General features: G+C 43.1%; 1 protein-coding gene across 2 annotated transcripts in view; it reads right to left on the bottom strand.

The window, feature by feature from the left end:
* Positions 1-20,377, bottom strand: part of DGKH (diacylglycerol kinase eta) — a 163,025-nt gene extending 142,648 nt beyond the window's left edge. For both annotated transcript variants that reach the window (XM_069009793.1, XM_069009797.1), the window contains exons 1-2: positions 20,300-20,377; positions 13,733-13,918 (exon numbers count right to left, since the gene is read on the bottom strand). In XM_069009793.1, the coding sequence (XP_068865894.1) occupies positions 13,733-13,918; positions 20,300-20,356 (243 nt within the window). In that variant the 5' untranslated portion in view covers positions 20,357-20,377. The remainder of the gene's footprint in view (positions 1-13,732; positions 13,919-20,299) is intronic.
* Positions 20,378-21,713: the final 1,336 nt, after the last annotated feature.

Genomic DNA, 21,713 nt, shown 5'->3' with positions numbered 1-21,713 from the left:
AGGCTAAACACTACCCTCAAGGCAATATAGTCCCTTTTAAGATCCACCCACAGAATTAAGGCTGTCCTGTAAGCACCTCTCTTCTGGGAGAAAAGCTGTCACAAAGCCATTACAAGATGCAGTACCTGATATGGTACTGGAGAGGGAACTCCCAAAGGTCATTGTCCTGAGCAAGCCACCCCATGGTATTTCTAGGCACACATGTGCAGTGGCCAGCAAAATCTACAGGCACTTAAATCCTGCTTCCTATTTGCTATAGAATTTTACGTGTGATCTGCTTACTATGAGCACAGGTTAGGTGCATACTAAGAGCTCTTCACGAAGCACTAAAATCACACTTCTCACTCTCACTTCTACTCCACAGATACTCCTTTTTTCTGTGTGTCTGGTCCCCTGCCCAAAGCAGGAGCTTACACATGAGTGATTTAAGTATAACGTCCTTCCTTGCTGACGCACCGAATACTCTCTCCTTCACTAAGCCTTCACTTAAGCTTCTGTTGGCAGTGATCACACATGAAGGCACCCTTAGAAGCTGTAAGAATGGTCTTGTTCATTGGCAACATTATGGCTATGTAGAGGCCCAAACAAAAGATTTAAAGGTCACTGAAACAGATACTCAAGTTAAGCACTTGCTGGGATGTGTACTTCCAGGTCTCCAAGACATTGCTCCAAAAAATCTGTTCTTACATTACTTTCTTGTTTGCAAACAATCCTCTGCCTCTGCTTTGATCTACCTTCAAAAGGAAGCTGTTCCACACATTAAATTCCATTTCAACTGCACTGATGAAATGTGCAGAGTGACCCTTGCATCCTGCACTCTTTTACATTGAAGCTTTTAGGAACGTTAAGAATATCTATCCCCATTATTCATATCTCAGGATGCTGACATTTCAAATCAAACTCTCCTCTATGCAACTTGTGAAAATAACAAAGATAAAAACCTCCCACCAATGCTCAGGCAGCTGCTTGCCTACATGCAATGAACCCGACACAGGTTGCCAAGAGACTGCAATGATGAGCAGCATTTATTCCTGAATACTCTCAAATGAGCGTTCACTATATATTAACTCTGAGCAATAAAACATGCAAGACCACATTCTTGATTCAGTTTGGAATTAGTTTTATTGCCGATATATGAAAGCAGATAGTTTTAACAGACATGCTATGATGCTCTTAATTGCAAAAAAAAACCAACTTTGAGATGAAGCAATTTTTGGATAGCATGTATAGAAATTCCCTATGTAAGCTCCACTCCCTAGAGTAAAAATTAAGTGCAGATGAAATTTAGGAGGCTCTAAAGAACAGAAAAACTAAGTCTACTATAAGATACTGCTAGAGATTTTCAAACTTTCCACCTAAGAATAAGGCAATTTAGCAATTAAAACAAAAGCCACCATTAAACCTTAGGTGTCAGAACATTTTTCCTTTTTGTAACTGTCAAGATGAATAATAATTTTATAAACTGTGTACTACCTAAAGAACAAAAGTTCTGTTAGATATGTTTCTAATACAACCTTGCATACATTCTTAGGCCCTAATCATTGATCATATTTTTCAAGCAAAATTCAGTGCTACCAACTACTTTTTTTTTTTCTGTGGATACTGCATATTTTTGTCACACAGCTTAGTATAAACTTCTTCTTGTTTAAATTATACTACATATCTCTCCAATGAAAGAAAAAAAACCAAAGTGCTTTTCCGTACATGACAAAATTTTGCGCACACCAAGAATCACAGGTTTAGTATTACTTAACCCCTTGGGGAGAAGAGCTGGAATCACTATTTCTCCATCATCATATGCTGTGGTAAAACTGACTCGTGGTGTTAGCAACAACCGACAAAGTTTATGTGGTTGAAGGTTAAATAAAATGAAAGATGAAGCTTGGGCTCAAACAGGAGACATAGTCTATCAACTAAACTGCACATATTGAAAAGCTTTATAATAATTTCCATGATAAACAATGTACCAGAGGGAAAGCATTAAAAGCATAACCAGAACATGAATGGCCAAGAAGTCAAGAAGTCTACATTTTATCAAGTCCCTGTGCCACACGTTTTTTTGCTGCATTTATATGGGCCTTTTTTTGTACCATACTCATGACTTCCAAGTCATCTGTCACCACCTCAAAGAGGTGAATATTCACCTCCATGGCCAGACCCAGTGATGCCGGAAAAACGGTGAAGATGGGGTAGTTCCATGTAGGCACCTTCAACTGCATCTTGATCAACTGCACCTCTGTCACATCCTAGGTCATCAAATGGGATACAGAATGACACCAGAAACAAACAAATAAACAAACCAAAAAAATAAAAGGGGCAATCATTTAAATTCTTGCAATTTCCTTTTATAGCACATCCCAGCTCCCCTGTGCCCTGAGTCCCTCTTCAAATTCTAGCTTTCAAATATTAACTAAATCAGCATACAAACAGTCTCACAGCAAATAAATCACAGCCATAGTAGGGAGACTTTTCAAAAAAAGCAATCAGGACAGGGAGGTTTAATTTAGAGAGAGGAGAAAGACTTTAGACCTTGATAAGGCATGACATAATTCCATGCCATTGATCTGCAATCATATAGCTGTATCTGTAAAGCAAACAACAAGTTATTTAGAATACTCCTAATTAGGTATAAGTATACACTGGCACATTACTGAATCTATAAATAGACAGCAACCACATCATTTCACTCCTGCCCCATGTTATAAGGTATGGGAGGGGAGAAGAAAGGCACTTCCCTTTTTAAGACCTTTCTTAAAGTTGTACTATGAAGTTTTCTCATGGTGGTTTGGTTAGGTTGTTTTTTTTTTTTTTGGGGGGGGGGGAGAGGGGGTGGTTTGCTCCTGAAAGTATTTAATCAGGCCTTTAAATACTGACAAATCTTCCTCAGCAGACACAGGTTATCCTCAACAGTTGTGTAAAAGGAAGAGAGAATGCTTAATTTAAAACAAATCAGGAACCATATTCTAGTGATCTGTAAGACATTCAGAGAAACATGGTTCTGGGCAACAAAATGTTGCCTTGAAAAATGTCCCTGCTCTGACCATGGGGGTGGGACAGATGACCTCCCAAAATGTCTTCCAACCCAGATTACTATCATGATCCTGTAACAACATTAATAAATATTTTTTTCTATAAAAAGTCCCTCTCTATAACCTCTCACACCTACACACAGTAATTTAAACTGTAGATCAGCTACATATAACCTTGGGGTATATTTTAAAGAAAAGATATAATCATCTGTAACAAAATTCAGCAGAAGCTCATACGCCTCTTGCCCTGTCTCTGACATATTTTTATTTCTTTTTACTCAAATAGAAAATATAAGATTTCCCTGTCATTTCCAACACCTCACTGTGAGACAACCTCTCAGGGACACAGACTTATCAAAATCTCAAAGGGTAATTTGAAATATGAGCCCTTTGCAAAACTGTTGGCAGCAGATCCCCAGCTGATGAAGGAGTAGAGCCTATGATGTTAACTCCTTTTATCTCCTCCTCAGTGGTGCACACAGCAATCATATGAAAAAAGTTATTTCTTTTTTTTTACCTAGAACAGTGTAAGCAAAAAAAAATATAAAGCATTGGTTAGCATGCACACGCACACATGCAAAGTATAACTGGGCTCTAAATACTGGTCTCTATGCAAGAAGTAAGATCATCTGGAGCATACATATGATCAAAACTATGGAAAAATGCAAAGTTTAAGGAAGCTGGAATAAAAATTATGTATTCTTTAAAAAAAAAAAAAAAGCTATTCACTGCAGTTGCATTTACCTGGCAACAGCAGGTAACATGAGATAATACACAAAAGCACTGATGGGTCTTTAAACATACAGCTTGACATTGCCAGCACATTTAATAGCTTGCTTTTGACAGGAGCTCGTCAGAAGTTCTGTACTTACTAGTATCTTCAGTTCCTTTGAAATGCTGAAGAAGCAGCAGAACAGAGTCTTGCAATTCAGCATCAGAGGCATAGATAGAAACCTGACAACCCTCTGAAGCCTGAAGTATTTTTAATGCCTTTTATAGAATTACCAAGTTGGGCAAGAGAAAAATTTGCCATCTAGTAGACAGGATACATGCACAGACCCTAACCTGTGCAATCTGCCTTTAAATTTCTGAAAGATTATTTGCCAGCAGATCAGGGAGGGTTGCAGACCACCAGCCTAAGCAGTAAACCAGCTCAGGTATAAATTTTATCTTACCTGCACATTACCTTTGGTCAATGTTCTCTCTACAGAACGTTAACCAGTGGACTCTGTACAGGTAAAAGTTCTTTCTTTGCTTACAGAAGCACCACAGAATCATGTTTATTAGCCCAACATTCAGTCATACCAAAAAAAAAAAAATAAAAATAAAAAGACAAACAAAACACACAAAAAAACCTAAGATGCAGTCAACTGAGCTACACGAAGAAGTTTTCCTAAATTCTGAATTCCTTCTATAAAATCCTCATAAATGCAAACTTCTAGGTTAGGTTATATGAAGGTTTGCTTAAACAACTTCACTCAGGGGAAAGAAAATCAAGTTCAACAACATCAGGTAGATGGTCTGAAAGTCATTCCTGTTTTTGTCTGTTATGAGAAGCTGTGTAAGGGGAAAATATTTTTTACTTCCTTAAAAGTTCAGATTTAATCAGAAACATTGGTTCTTCATCTCACACCCAAGTAAATCACACTAGCTCCCCACTGCAGGTCTGCATCCCATCTGCATTCATCCCAGGCAGAATCCACATATTATAAATGTATCATTATATACAATAAAAAAATTACTGTTTACACCCTGATCACCACCATATTCTTTCAGATCCTTGACTCACAAACCCCCTTTTACCCTTTGTGCTCTCTTTTATTCACTTTAATAGGTCTCTGCGACTGAGGCCAATCAATATTTGTCTAGAGAGTAACTCATGTGAAGCTCCCTGACGCTCCAGGCAAAAAATGACAATAGCTGAAAAATCAGCAAAAAGAGTGCATTAATTGTCAAGTCAATAGCTCCACAGTGAACCATCTGCTCCCAGGATTGATCAGTACCACTGCAAGAGAAGGCAGTGAAGGGTGAAGCTATTAAAAGGAGAAAACTCATATCTGCACCCTCTCCAAGACTACACGCCCAACAAACTTCATGGTCTTTGGCAGTTCCTCTCCTTATGGGAACTATTGGGAGAAATATTGCAGAGGCATAGATTAAAAGGAAAAGGGATGTCACCCTTTCTCTGTTCAAATTCCTGAAGAAACTGTGACAGCAGCAGGCAGGAAAGGAGGGAGAGAACACAAAGCAAGATGTCTCTATGGGAGCATTAAAACAAACACAGAAGTATGTGCCCATCCTCACGGTCAACAGAGAGTGCGCACAGGGAGGAAAAGTCGCTGCCTGATGGACGTCTGGGACTTCTGGATAGCCATGCTTATCCTTTCCAACATCCTTAGCTGAACCAGAACAAGCTACCCGTCTCACAAGCAGAGAAGCTGCTGACCTTCCTCTCACTCCAGAGTATCACAGCAGCAGTAAGGACTACCAGCAGTCAAACTGAAGCCATTCAAACTCAGTTACTAAATTTAAGCAACCACACAACAGGACATAACTGACCAGAGCAGCATGACAGTCCTTTAGAACCACTTAAATCTCTGCAGGCATGAAAAACCTCAGCAGATCTTCCCAGCATGGAACTATGCCAGAAGTGCAAAACGACACTGAGGACACAGCCGGTTCTCCTCAGCGAGCACATCTAGAAACACCCTGGCGAGTGCTGGACGCACATCCTCCTGGTGGCTGCCCACAGATGTGCTCCTGTTGCTTCCCACCCAGAAAATATATAGGGAGACTTGCCACCCACAAGCTACTACTGAGTTTCAAAACCCTATTCAGGTTGCTAAGTGACAAGAAAGTAGTGCGATCTCACACAATTTGCAAACCCCAAGCGCTTAAAGGCAAGGAAATTAATTGTCCAGATCATCATAAATCTGATGCTACCCATCTAATAAACAAATTCTCATCAAATGTAAAAGCTTGCTGAATTCATTACAATAATGCTAACTCTCCCAAGAGTACAGCTCAGGTTTTGTTAATGTGCTTTCAGTATCTAAGTGGTGAAATATTCCTAAACAGGGATATTATTCAAACACAAAACTTGGCTAAAAAAATAAATTATTTGCTCTTTCTTCATAATTGTGCAATATATCATGATAATTCCTACATGGTAGAAGTTTTTTAAGTCAACTATGATCTGACTTTATGTACAAAATTTTTATGGCCCACATCCGATGAGCACTTAAGCACCAGCTTAACTTTAAGAAGTAATTAATCACATAAAAGTGTACAGAATGACTGAAGTGTTTCAGTATGTGTACAAATGGTGTACTAAAACAAATCTCTTAATTCATTTTAAATAGCATCTAATGTAGTGGTCTTATTTTTAGCATATCAATGAAATAATATTTATTTTGGGTCAGCATTAAGCTTGCTTGCTGCAATAAATACAGTGTTTGCATTAAGAAAGAATGAGGTTTCTTTTCAGTATGATATGGAAAATATAATTTATGGATGTCCCCAAGGCAGGCTTTTTTTTTTTTTTTTTTTGCCATTACTAGCAAATTGAGAGCCATGGCTTGAACTTAGTATTATACAGCTACAGTTACTGCACCTTAGTAGTAGTTCTTTAGCACTTTGTAGCCTGTTCTTAGGTTATTAAAAGATTTTGGAAAACACAATTGATTTTTTCAAGGCTGGAAGGGAAAGGATAAAACAGTAATGTAAAAAAGTGGCAAATACAAAGGTGAAAGAAAGAGTTCTTTCTCTTAATAAAGACAAAGTTCAGATACCGAAGTATAAGACTGAAAAAGCACCAAACAAAACTAGCCATGCTGCCAACAACTTCTTAAAGTTATTGACATCATTTCCCCCTACTTTACAAACAAAAAAATCTCAAAAATTTAATGGCCAACCAGAACAAAATACTGGTCTTGTGGTTCCTTTGCAAGTAAGCTACTGAAGTACTCTCACAAGACATCAAACTATGTCTTAACTAACCCTGTCAGAGGAAAACAACCAAAACAGCATGACTACAGAGCATTCTTTTATACCCAAAGCTCCATATTCTGAGCTTCAATGAATCCACACATTACCTTCTTGCTTTGCTAAGATTTTGAGGTCTACAAACTATGTATGTTCTTCTATAGGTTCCTTTCCACAAGCATGGCTGGTCAGAGTCAAAAGAAAATGAGAGGAACTTTGTTTTTTTAAAAAATATATGTATAGCCTTTTGGAGTATTCCGGAGCAAGAACATTGGTCTAAGCTGCCTTTTATTGTCTTCAGCTAGTCAAGAGAATTTCAATACTTCCATCTAGAAAAAGGCTTTGTGATAGCCAGACAGACTGTTCTTTTAATCACTACTTCAAATACAAAACCACTGTAATTCTAGGTATTCTGCTTTAGATATCCAAACTAATTTGGCTAGTCCAGCTAGTCATCCAGTAGTCATACAGCAGTCATACAACAGTCTTGCATCCTGCATTCTGACGTAACTGCTGGAAACAATTCAAAATGTTTGCCAATAATCTATATAGCCTTACATGGATAAAGAACAGGCTATAGAATAGTCCTTTCTTGAGCTCTGGCATGGCTATTATGTGTCTCCAGGACTCCGCACATGAAGTTCACAAGATAAGGTATTTCAGAAAGGGATTCCCAGTTGTCATCTATTCCTGACTAAGTCTCTTCTTGTGCTTCTTAAAAAAACATAAATTCTCCTTAAAGTACAAAATAAACCTGATCTTTTTCACAAAAAAAGCATTCTCCAGCTCCTTGGAACAAAACATAAAATAATCAAAATCTTGTATTAAAGATGAAAGTGTGATTATCTTTTTTCCACCTTCACAGCTCACCCAGTTGGCTGGTGGAGAAAAAAAAAAAAAGGTAATTCATGTTATCTCACAGCACAAAATAGCACTAATACTTTAAAGATTCCAGAAAAAAAAAAAAAAAAAAAAAAAACAAACAAAAAAAAAAACACCACCAAAAGCAACATTCTTCGAAGACCTGCTTACAAATACCTGCTGTTACAAAACCCTTTGTAACAAAATGTTACAAACTCTTCCTTTCTGGTTCTTAGCTAGCAATTTTAGCTTTGCCAATAAATGCATCACTAAAATGCCTTAGCACATTTCATTTCAGTTTTATACAAACATGTGTCAGAATTTGGAGTGGTAATGACCACTGGGCCTTAAATAGTGTAACTCTTTCCATTCTAACCCTGCTTACTTCTACATAGTGTGTTCAGTCATTTTTAACTTCCCCAAACTATCATGTCTTTGGCTGAATTTTTCCTTTAATGGACTCTATTTTGAAAGCTTATGTAGACACACAGCACTTATGAGAAGCAACAAATATTGCACACCATTTCATGCTAAAAACTTGTATGTTTTGTCAAGGCATACTCTAGAACTGAATAATATATATATATGTATATGAAAACTCAAATATATTGCCCTGTGCATACATATGCATGTTGCATGTATCAGGAATACACATTAATGAATATTTCACTTTAAAAATAGGTTAAAGTCCCCGGGATGTGGTGAGAGAAACAAATTTGCCAGATTTTACAACAGTTGTGGGAAAAAAAAGCTGCTGAGATGTTTTACTAAGGATGGATACACAGTACAATCAATTTAATTGCAGAATGAAAATTATGGAAAATATGAATGCTGAAGACAGATATCCTGCAGCATGCAGCACCCTTCAGTCTGTTCTGTGAACACTACCAGGTGCCAAGAACTTGAGGATGATTGCTGTGCACTTCCTCGCTAGTGACAATATTCATATTACTGCAGTTGCAGAATACATTACAAATTACAATGCATTTTGAAGCTGTGCAGATTCACACAATACTAATGCATATAAAGGATCTCCACTGGGGTAAACTTTGCTACCGTGGCATTTTCCTGAGAACTTCTGATGCATAAAAAAATTATGTTTCCTTAACCAGAAAGGAATGAACCACTACTTAACAGAGTAAATTGGGAAACATCAAAACGAGGAAAAGCAGATTACATTGCAAAGAATGATGCTCATGCAGTTGAACACTGGTATCACTCACAGCACTTACTTTTAGGTGAATTAACAAGCTATGGTAATCTGAGAGAAATGTATACCAGAAACAAACAGGAAGTGACTGCTTGGACTTGGCACTGTCAAATGTCACCATATGGAAAAGGTTAGAAACTTTTTGAAGGCTCAGTTCCTAAATGGCTGGTGTTACCCGCTAAGGCAAATAAAACCACAGTGGGGAATTTAATTAATTTACTTTTATTACTCCATAATGATTTAGGATCTCTAAAAAAATATATTAATAACTCAGATAAGAAAATTCAAGTAACAACTCTTTCCATTTAACTAAACAACATCATATTATCTCCACTAATTATAACACACTCATGCTTCTGAAAATCTCCCATGTTACAGCAATTTCATTACTAACAAAAACCACTGGGGGTGAAAGAGAGGAAGAAAGCTTTGTCCCACATACCTTACAAGTGTATTTATCTTGCTCAATACACCACATTTTCTTGCATTTCCTAATTTATATTTTCTGCTCCAGAATGTCTGCTTCATCCAAAAATAAACACAGGCCAGATACCCAATGCATATTTGAGAGCAAAACACATATCCAACAGAGCTTTTGCATTAACTGGACATGGACCCATTAAAATAGGAAGCCAGATCAGTGATAAAAGTGCTATTCTTCATATCCAGTTTTTTTGCAGAGTACTCAAGACAAAAGTGGGAACTGTAACTGTGCTCCTCTGACAACTCTACTTCCAAGTATCCAGGGATTATTTCATTTATTAATCTTGTGCTGATCCTCAAGGTGAGAAGAATTTAAAGAGAAAAAGTGTGAGCTCTAATTTGAACCTTCCATTCTCAACATGTTCCTGCTATAAAGAACTGAAGCAAGGCCATCTTTTTAAGGAATGTACTTTGCACTAGAGTGATTAACTTTAAAGCAACTAGAAGCCAGCTGATGACAGGCAGTTTTCAGGCTGTAGCCCCAAGAACTGAAGTCATCTGTTTAAGGAAGGCACTGACTCTGCCTGCCTTAACCAGCATCTTTAAAAATGAAGAAACCAAATTTAACACACGCATGGAAAACTTTCCATTACTTCAATCTCCAATATAACCCTGTTTGTAACCCAGTATCATCATATATACTACTTCAAAACTGTCTGACTACAGTTTTCCAAAGTTCTCATAAAACCAAAATGTATATTCTTAGAATGGTTTTTTTTACTGAGACACTTTTTATGTACTAAATATTCAGGTCTCCCAAAATGAGGGGGAAAGATGTGTAGACATTACAAAACCAAGAATTGTTTCCATTAGGGATTTTGGCTCAAAAGTGCTCAAACTTCACAGGGTACCTGTCACCTATTTATTCACTAGCGTTGTCTCCATGGAACACACACAAACTCCACAGATGCAAAAAGCTTCCCAGATGAGGTTTAAAGATGCTAGCTTTAATCTCACAGAAGCACTAATCAGTTTAGGTCCTCATTCCCCTAAAGGTACCTACTGCTACAGCACCACTCTACAGCCAAGTATGGGGCTTTAGCAAACAGTGGCTAGTGACAAACAACATGTAGGCCCAAAGAATAGTTTAGTCCTTTACACCACAACTTGTTCCCTCCTCGAGTTGGCAGGCACCAACATATGTTCATCTTCAAATTTTCTGTTTGGGGTAATTAACAGTGGCCACACTTTGATGCAGACATGCCTTAAAAGTACTCTAAAAATGTGAGGGATAGATATGCATAAACTAAAACTACACCTATTACAGAAGCTACAATTATGTCCGGCCATATCACCAATCTGTTTCTCCTAGCAACTGACTGTAAAAGTAGTTCCACTGAAATCAAGTAAACAGTTTGCCAAGGAAGTTGCTATCCAATGAGGATAAGCTATGGCAAAGCTGGACAACAGGCTCCTAAATAGAACTGTGAACCAGTCATTAGCGTATCATAAACAAGTAATAAACTTTGGTGTAATTACATCTGCCAATATAGTATTCTCATTTTTCATTTTCTCATTCTCTTTTTCATCCCCTGCCCCCAGCTAAGTAATTAATTGTTTTTATTCAGGAAGAAAAGAGCAAAGATTAAAAACTTCCTTTGAGCACTACAGATGTTAGAAGTTTTTAGGCTTACGTTTGTGCTATTGAAAGGTTTCCTATATCTTGTCATACACACTTTAAAAAAATCCCCTCCTGAGTGATTCTATCTGCAAAGTATCACCATATGGTAGCTTTCACAAATGATCAACTGTACCAAAACATCTAAAAATAACATCTTCCTTAAGTAAAATAAAAACAATTACCACCAGAGACTTTTGGGTATAGTTCTGAGCTAAGGAATCAATACCACGTTGCTGAAATGCTTCAAGTAAGTAAATAAGCAACCTCTGGAGAAAAATAGCACAGTCCTAAATGGCCCACAAGCATCAATGATAAATGTAATATACATGCTTTGGGTTCTTTCAAAAGTCTATTCTTAGATGTAAGACAAACCCAATCCAGTTAATTAAAACCTTAGCTTACAAACACATCCACTAAGTAAGTGAAGCTTAACAAATCTAATTTGAATGAAAGGGACTAGCTGGGTAAAAGAGCAGCTCCCTGATGTTCCTTGCTCTAGTGGTTTCATGTAACCACTGATCACCAACTACTACAACAGCAAACATACAACACCCTTAAACTAAATGGGAGTTGTCTGTCTAAATATAGCTACTTTTAAATAATGCATTGTGAGTTATAAAATAAAGTGCTACTGAATTATTTAACATGAGTCTCATCTTTAACAATGATATATCACTTTTAATTAAATGGAAAGAAAGATGTGTATATTCGGAGTTGCAAAGTATTGTAAATTGCAACCAGTAAAGAAACATTTTGACTTTAATTATGTCAGCAGTCAGTTTTCCCTATATATATCTGATTCACAGAAATAGAACTGGGACTCAAGCTAAGATAAGCAAAAGCAAGACTTGCAGAGCTGTCTTAGATCTTCAGGCGATCCCAGCTTAGCATTCATTCACAGCCTTCAAATACAGAATATCCCACCCATCTGTAACAGTTGGCAAGAATTGGCTGGGATCTCAATCTCACAAACCTGTGTCGATAACATTCACAATAGGCATGTTTTCCTTCTTCAAGTATCAACCTCTATGAGAGCAAAGTCAAATGCACTTAATACCACTACAGCTAATAAAGGCATCATATTCTGTAACTTTTAAAACGTTCTGAAGACTGCCACACAGAAGGGCATTAAAGCCGAAAGTTTGTGTAGGACTATGTTTCCAACACAATGCAACAGTTGTATCATTATTTACTATAGTAACCTTTCAGACAGGCCTAACATCTGCAAATGCAAAATTAACATTTAGCAATAAAATGGAATGACACATCTTGTTCAGGAGGTTTCAGGAAAAAACTGCTTTCCACCTCACAAAACGGAATAACATTACTGTTTAACAATCACGCTTTCTGTTTAAAGGTGGCTGCCTTTTGCACGTAGTGCATGGAGCAAAAGCCCAAGGGAAGAACAGCACCAACCCAACAGGACTTCACAAACTACTAACTTTAATGGACGCTCGGTAAAGGAAACAATGCCACATGACTTATTGTGCAGAAATCAAACCCTAAGTTGTGATCAGTCCGGGCCTGCATAAAGTCACTTTGCCCTTCAAAACAGATAGCTCCAGGAAAAATCCTGATCTTGATGTCATTGCATCAATAAGCTCTCCCCAATGGGGTTTTGTGCAGACCCCAGCACCGACTGTAGACCACACTATGTAGAAAGTCATGGGATCCTTCTACACAGAAAGTAAGTCTGTTTCATTATTTTTATGCTTTTAAATGCCTGGTTGTTGATTTTACAGGGGAAAAAATTTAAATAAATACACCATCCATGAAAAAAGTTAATTCCACTGGGACAACTTCGACAGCCCGAGACAGCCAAAAAACTGCATTAACCTAAAATTTTGACAGCTGCTTGACGCATCCAGTGCCACGAGCGAGGATGTATAGAAGTTTACTTCTCTTTCCGCGAGGTGCCTTTCAAAGTGGAAGCCGCCTTTCCCTCCTTGGCGGCACTCCCGCTGCCGAAGGGGAGCCCGACGTGCCACCGCGGGCTCGGTGCCTGCCGCTCCGGCGGGGAGCACGGCGGCGGCCCCCGGGACCGAGGGTGAACTAGGAAGGGTGGGTGGCGGGTAGGGAAAGTGGTGAGGAAGGGCTCGCTGAGCCAGCCCACCCTCGCCGCGGGGTGGCAGGGCGGGATCCCCGCGGCAGCGGTGCCCGCCGCCGAGGAAGAGGAGCCGGAGGGAAGGAGGGAGGGAGGGAAGCAGCCCGCCGCTTCCCCCACACCCAGGACGCCCGGCAGGGCAGGGCGGCTGCCGGGCAGGCAGCTTCCCCTCCGGCCAAGCGGAGCCCCGCCGCCCCGGGGGGCTCTTCCTGCCAGCCGGGGACAGATGTGGCCGCAACAGCTGGACGGGGAGGAGGGGAGAGGAAAGGAAGGAAGAGGCACGGCTGTCTCACCCCCCCCCCCCCCCCCCCGCCGCCACTCCCGGGGATGCGGGCGAGATGCAGCGGCCGTCCCCGGCTCCGGGCTAGCCCCGCTTTGGGATGGGGATGGAAAAACCGGCTGTGAAGGTGGCGGGGCTGGCCGGCTCCTGCCCCCCTTACCTTGCTGCGGATCTGGCCCGAAGTGGACACTTTCCGGATGAGTTTCTGGGGGCCCTCGTGCTCCCCTTCGCTGTCCGACGACTCGTCCGCCGGCCCCGCCGCCGCCGCCGGGGGTTGGGGCTGGGGCTGCTGCGGGATCCCGGCGCCGCTCATCCCCGACTCGGCCCCGGCCATCTTCCCGGACTCCTACCGAGAGAAAGCACACGAGCCCGGCTCAGCCAGGGCAGCCGCTGCCGCTCCCCTCCCCGGGGAGGAGGAGGAGGAGGAGGCGGTGCGGGAGGGTGGGGAAAGAGGCGGTGCGGGAGGGCGGGGACGGGGGCGGTGGCGGCCGGGGCTCCGGCGGAGCTGAGCAGAGCGGGGCGGCCCACCCGGCCGCCATCTTCCGCCGCCCCCTCCCACGGGCGAGGGTCCTGGGCCGCGCCGGCCGCCTCCGCCCGCTCGTGGAGACCGGGGCACGGCCACCGCCGGCGGGCGGAGCCGGGCGGACGGGCCCGGCCCCCTGCGCCCCTGCCGACGGGGAGCGGCCCGGGGCGGCGGCCGGCTGCAGGGGGCGCCGGTGGCGGTGCCGGCCGGGCTGCCCCGGGCAGGAGAGTGCCCGCCCCTCAGGTGAGCGCCGGGGCGAGTCCTGGCGGCGAAACAAGCGACGGGGAGCGGGGAGGGCGCCCGGCGCCCCCGCACCTGCCCGTGCTTCTTCGGATGTCCCGGCGTGGCCGGAGGGTGGGACCCCCCGTGCGCGCCGTGCCACCCGGTGACCCTCGGAAGGGGCGAATGCCGAGTTCTGAACGCAAGGACAGCGAAACCGGGCGGCTGCGGGCGTGGGTGGCGTGCCCAGCCGCTGCCCCGTCCCGGCCGAGGGCTCTGCCGCTCTCCCCTGGGAGCGCAGGATGTCTCTTCGGGACTGGACGGATGGCACCTGATGCGACGGACTCCTTATCTGTATGCTATTCCTCCAGCCAGTCAACCCCATGGTAACTATCCATTAGCGCCAAAGCGCTGGACAGTTTTAGTGAATGCATCTATTGCTTTCCAGCGGTTTTCTCCTAATAGCTTAATTTTCTTACTATTCTATTCATTTTTGTCTTTGTGAAAGAGCAGCCCTTACTTCTGGGGAAAGAAAGGGTCACTTTTCCCTTTTCATCTCAGATTCTGGCAGCTCACACAATCTCGAAATGTCACCACATGTTCTGAATTGTGGGACTTCGAAATTATTGTGGCTTGTATGTAGTCAGTGTTCAAAATAAGTGTTTAAAGCACAGCAATACTAAATAAAACACACAACTCCTAGCTGCGTGGACCGGATTAAAAATAAGAAAGTAATCAATACTTGTGGCTTCCATATTCCCACAATGCTATTTATATTTCCAGAAAGGGAACTGACATCTCTTAACATGCCAATATAATGCCAGAGTACCTAAATGCAAAACATTTATTGAGGAAAAGTAAACAACTGTACAACCTATCCTACACTGCAGATACCTTGCCACAGTCTGAATTTCATATAGTCCAGAGTGTCCCATTTCTTTTATTGGGATTTTTTATTAGTAGTAGTGTAGGGGTAAGCAAATATTTCCATGAAGCCTTGGAGTTCTTGTGGCTCAGTTCTGTGTTCCTGCACCAGATACTTCAAATATACTTCTACTACCCACCTCCACATAGGACCAAATCTAGAGGTTATATTTTTAAAAATATCTAAAGTAACATTTAAAATTTTGAACTATCTAATAAGTTATATTTTAAAGGAATTTGGTCAAATTACCTGCATGCCCTATTAAAATATTAATGAGGCCTAAATCATATAATTAATACCACATCTCAAAAGAATTGTGAAAGGACTAATTAGTCCTTTCACAGCTAAGGAACTAAATTCTAATTAAGAACTAAGGACTAATTCTGTCTTACCTCACTCTTCACCTGAGAGGGAGTTCACCTTTTTTCAAAACATGGGATCAAACTTGAGCAGGTGCAAGTATGCATTGCTCTCAGTGAGTTAATTTAGGGCACATCTAGGAAGAAAGATAGTTAAGAGCATTGTTTATGGACACTTTGTCTTTCCACCCTGCTTTCTTCCTCTTCCCCATCTTAATTTTGGGAATAGCAAATTGTGCCAGAACATGTCTTGCTGTAATTCCTTAATTCTTTTGAAGGTAAATGTCACTTGAATATCACAAGGGGACAACAAGACATAGTTTCCTAATTAATGCTAACATGTATTGCACCTAATAGTAACTGTGATTTGAGGAGCACTTGGTGCTACCGGAACACAAGCAAGACTGACTACATTTAACTCAACTGAATTAAACAGTGCTGGCTGAACAATAGTAGTTACTGTTAGAATAAATACAATTCTCCAGCTTCTGTTCACTTCTGAAGTTTAACTATGAGCACTGGTTGCTGCACACTTTCTGCACTGTGCAGAGGGCATCATGCATCTTCACCTGGGCTACCCCATTGTGATCTTCCTCACTCCTGACTGTCCAAACATAAAAGTGTGGTTACTAGGAAAGAAGGCACTAGCCTTTCAATACCAAGCAAGTCTGTTTCATCATATATTGGTAAACTTTAGAGTGCTATGGGGGAAAAAAAAGTACTAGGAATATTTTCTCAGCTTATGTAATGTGAAGATTTTAGTAGCAATAACATAAATCTGCAAATGATAGTTAATGTCCCACAAGAACAGTTCAGTGAGAATATGAGAACATTGTTTCTGTGAAGTACATAGTGGATTCTGTGAAATTACAGGCTCTAAAGTCTGCAGTGGTCTAATGTTTACAGAGGTCTCCAAAATGGAGAAACCAAGTAAGTGTTAAGCATTGTTGAAAATACATGAGTTACTCATTCATGTTAGCACAGAAGGTTGTTTCTACAAACATATACATTGCCCAGGCACAAAGACAGTTTTAAAGATCTCACCATTTCCGCTTGTTCTTCTTTTCAAAGGTATTAACAGATAATCAGGGTCCAGGTCCAGCCTTTACTCAGATAAAGCTGCCTAAGGTAGCCATGAAGTTCACCTCAATAAGGACTTGCAACTTGGCTTCTATCCCTTCATCTCACAGCTGAATTTCTCCCAGGTGATCGATGTTGGACTCAATATGAGAAATATCAGATAGCACGTTTCAGCTGAGTGACCCGCAGCTACGAATACTGTGGCACAAATGGTACCACTGGACTTGTGCAAGCTGGGCTCTTGAACAATGTGTGCAACTATATGCAGCCCTTAAGAACACATACAATATGTGCATGCGCTGTGTCTTTCACTTAAGAGTTCCACACTTCTTAGTAATGATCTTAAATTTCCTAACTAAAGCAAGGGAGTAGAAAGCATAAAGAAAGGTTGGCATTTAAAAGAAGATACTCAGCTGATAAAACACAGCACTGCTGACATCATTTGTGCTACTGCAGTTAATATCAGCTGATGAGCTGACCTTTATATTCAATATATACATACATATTTACACTGTGATATTGTATACATTTAATATACATATATACACTGTGATAACATTTTAACTCAACCAAAATGAGTCCCAATAATAGGATATGTGTTGCTAAAATGCATATGCAATGTAGAAAAAAATCCAAATACACATGCACTCTAGCTGCAATGGAGATTATATTTTATAATACAGATTACTGCACTATTTGATTCCAGTCCTAAAACTGATTCCCTTTGTAACAAGCATACTTGCCTCTGTTTTCCTAAGTCACTTTGGTATCTATAAACTAAAGTGTAAAACTTTTCTATCCTTCACCTCAGAAAGTTGTTCTGAGGGAATTTAAATCAATAGTGTCTCAGGTTAACAGTGCACTATTTATCATGTTTAAAAGATTTTATTGAATCTTTCCTAATTTTGGTGGTTAGTGATAACTATGTTTTTTAACTGGGCTCACCTCTCTGAACAAGTTCATTTCAGATTTGCCTGTCTGAACTCCCTCTGCAGATTGAGTTAGCGATACTATTCTTTCTTGACTTCCTTACTTAGCAAAGAGGAAGCCAGAATATAACAACATGTATCCACACCACTGATAAAGAAAGTAACTACATCACTTGTGGCTGGGTTGGTATTAGCTAAGGGAATCCTGTAACCTGTAGGCTGCAATGTTAAGGAAATTATTAAAGTATTTTGTGTGCTTCAGAGTGAAAAGGTCCAAACCAGTGCAGGTCATAAAAATAGACTGATGCTTTGCAAATGTGTTAGAACTTATGTATGCATTTCAAGAGAAAGGTAAAGCCAAGACTCAAATCTCATATAAGATATGAAAGTTGAGTCTAGAGCTTTGCAAGTCGTGTTATGCACATTTTTACTACAAAGGCACCAAACCTCTCTTGGAAGAATGCAGGGTGAGCCTGACATTTTAAGTCACTTTTACTTAGCTCGGTCATGGGGTCTTACACAACTCTTACTGGATTCAGGAAGAGTTTTTCCATTAAAAAGTGCCCTGTGAGTTAAGGAAAGGATTTCATAGAAATTTGCAGTAGTACACAGACAAGTCCAACCCCAATAGGCAAAGGACTTGTGGCTGCATTTAATGTCCATCACTCATTTCTCAGAACAACTATAGGAAGAGCACTTCTCAATAATCTGACAATTTACATAGATTATTAACTTGCACAGATTCAAAACCTGCAATAAATCGTTTTCCCTATCCTTCTGTTCTTTGTTCTGTGTTTTAAGAGCAGGGGAGAGAGGTTTGTGTACTATTTTTTTCCCTTTCATCATTCAGTTCTTCACCTAAATCTCCCTTTGCCCCCATTATCATAAAAAGCCTGCTTATGAGCAGATGGAAAGAACGATGTGGCTCTTGCCACAAAGACCATGTATTTTACCAGCAGGTTACCGGGTAAAGGATTGAGTGGATCAGCTGAAATTAGAGTCTTGTAAAGGAAATCGGTGCAGTGGTTAACCTTAAAACTGCATTCATGGATGTACTGTCTAACAAATGCAGCAGTGAAATTATAAACATGACCCAAATCCTGGCCCTTACTGGGGGAGGGGGAAATGGAGAAAAAAAATAAAAAGATGTGTTCCTTGTTTATCTAAGCCCTGCATACAGAAGGAAACGGGCTTGGTTGCTTCAGCCAGGACTCTGCATTTCCAAGTGGAGAGGGGCTGCAATCCATCTGCCTCCCGAGTTTCAGCTGAGTTTTGGATGACGGCAGCAATTTAAATGTCACTGTTTAATAGGACAACGCATTCGCAGGAATTGACTTCGCTGCCTTCCTCCCACGATGTCTTCATCTCTTCAGGCAAAAATCTCGGGTTTCCCTTCCCTGATCCTTTCAATGTTAGCTCCATGTTACCGGAACACACACATACAGCTGTTTTCCCTATCACAGCTGCATCTCCGGCAACAGTTTCAGGGTTTGAGGACTGCAGAGGGCAGCGAAGGGGGATGCTCAACTTAACAACAAAAATGAGGATAGTAAAAATATATTCGTGAGGGCTACAAACCCTAACAAGGAAGGGAGTGAACTTAATTCGTTGTGGGTATCTCCAGGGCTCAGCTGCTGCTTTCCCGAGAGTGAGCACACCAAGCCACACAAAGTGTGGGTCTCCCCCATCTGCTCTTTAAAACTGAGTTTACAAGTAAAACCTGGAACAACGAAACGAGTTACCAAAACATGGTACAGCCATCTAAAGGGGAGCTTGGCAGTGGCACGGATCCATGCTTCATGTCGCCTCGCCAAGTTCAGGGCCAGACGCAGCCTAGCCTTGACCTCTTAGATAGCCTGAAATCTCCCAAGCAACTACCCAAAGCCTATTTTTAGCCCTCCCCGCCTGATGTGTGCGTGTGTGTGTTTGCACAATGGAGAAAAGCCCAGGAGCGGGAGCAGACTGCCCTGAAAAGGGAAATCTGATTTTATCGCCTGCTGAGGATGCCGGTGACATGATTTCCTTTGGTTGGAAGGAGGGTCTTCGAGTTGCTTAAACAAACCGCAAAGGCACCGCAGCGCAGCTTTCCTTCTGGCCAGTTTGGGCACTCCTCTCCCTTGGTAGCGGCCCAAAGGAACGCGCTTTCCCCACACCCCACAGACCATGGTGGCAGCAGTGTACCCCCAGCCCCGTCCCGCTTTGCCGCCCCGGTGGAAGCAATTTCCAGCCTAGCTACGGAAGAAGAAAGGGAGAAAAGTGTGTGTCTCTTTCTGGAAACTGCCCCCCAATTCTGCTCGGACACGTTGCTTTTGCTGTGCTAAGAGAAGGCGTTTAATGGTGTCAACATCCAACCCACCCCCCTCGGCAAAGTTGAAGGCAAGGCTCTCGGTGCTAATCCTAGGCTTTCCACCCGGGCAGTGAAACTCAGAACGGGCAATGAACTCCCCGTCTCCCAGAGGGACGACCTCGTCAGCAAATGGCCAGACACGGCGGGGGCGAAAGGCTCCCACCCCCCGCTCCCCGCGGGGAGGGTACGAGCGCCGGCGGCCGGGCTCTAGCATGGAGCGGGCTCGGAAGAAGGGAAGAGGGGGGCTGGAGGGCACAGATGAGGATGATAGCCCGACTCCCCGGCTGAAAAATACAGGCAGGAAAAAGGGTAGGAAACGCCTGTGTAAGGCACGCATGTACCTACCAGCTCCTCCCAGGCGGGGCTGCGGGCGCTATAGGAAGGGTACCCATGCTCCTCCATCACCCCGCAGCAGGTCCTCAACCTCCGCGGGGAGAGCGCCCACGGGCAGCGGAGCTGGGTCCGCCGGGCTGCACCTCCCGCCCGCCGCTGCCGCTGCTCCGGCTGGCAACGCTTCCCCGGCGCCGCTCGTCCTCTCCCCCCCCCGGCCCCGCTCCTCCCTTTTCTCCCCCGGCCCTGTCCAGGCCCCCTCCTCCCTCCCCGCCCGGCTCCTTTCCCTCCCACGGCCACCGGGCTCAGCCCCGGCTCCCGGGGGAGCCGGCCTGCAGCTGCCGCGCCGCTCACATCATCGCCGCCCCCCGCACGCCCGCCCGCCGCTGTCCCGGGCGCCCCGCACGCCCGGCCCCCTCCCGCCCGGGAAGCCCAGCGGATCACGGGCAAATCGCCTTGGGCGTAAGCCGGTTTACGGCCGCTCCTGCTATCGGCGTCGCGGCGGGGCTGGCGGGCGAGGATGCGCCCCGCGGCGCGGGGGGAAAGCCCCTCGGTGCCCCGGGAGCCGCTCCTGGCCCGCCGGGACACGCCGGCTCCCCTGGCCCCCAGGCTGGCCCCGCTGGCCTCGGTGCGGGGCCGGAGTGCGGGGTCTGCGGCCCCGACGGGCCCGGCTGCGTGTTGCGGGGTGCCCCGGAGGGAGCATTGCTGCTCCCGCATTACCCTGCCCCGAGCCGAGCCAGGAGGGGGCCAAGGTCAAGGTCCTGGTGTTGGGACAGCCCTCTGGCCCCACTCCTCCGCGAAGGCTCCGAGAGCGCAGTACTGGGCTTTTAACACCCTTTGGATGTTAAATTGAGTGTTAAACTGTGCCTCGTTCCCCCGCAGCGGCGCCGGGTGGTTCCACGGTCGCGTTAAGACAAACTCCCGGGAGCTGGGACACGGCATAACCACTGTGGAACAGAGAGCACGGATGTGCAGGCCATGTCTGACACAGGGGGTTCTAATTCCCAGGGCCACCACGCCTACCTTATGGAGTAGCAAGATTTCTCTGCCCTCCATTACACCTTTTATTAATACACAGTGTGTATAGTCTAGCCTTCTCAGTTTACTACCAGCATCCCCTTGAACACCAGCCAAAGCATTACAACTCTTCAAGTGGATGTTGTATCTCCTCTGAACTCAACACTTTCACTCATTTGTTTCTCCTTGTTGTTGTGGAATTGCAGGATATGTGAAAAAGTAGGACTGGAGGAGAGAGAGAAAAAATGAAGCTTAGTCACCATCCAGAATAATGGTGTCCTTCACTTTCAGTCTGCCCTTTTGAATTTGCAGCTACCATGTTTGATTACAAAAAGTTATCTTCAGATCATCTATGTGGTAAGTGCAAAGATGGAAAAGAAATCGTATTTCACAAGAAACAATGAAGGAATTT

Source organism: Aphelocoma coerulescens, chromosome 1, assembly GCF_041296385.1.
Source record: "Aphelocoma coerulescens isolate FSJ_1873_10779 chromosome 1, UR_Acoe_1.0, whole genome shotgun sequence".
NCBI classification, from domain to species: Eukaryota; Metazoa; Chordata; class Aves; order Passeriformes; family Corvidae; genus Aphelocoma; species Aphelocoma coerulescens.
Note: the sequence above shows the minus strand (reverse complement) of the source record. Positions and strands in the feature narration are given on the sequence as shown.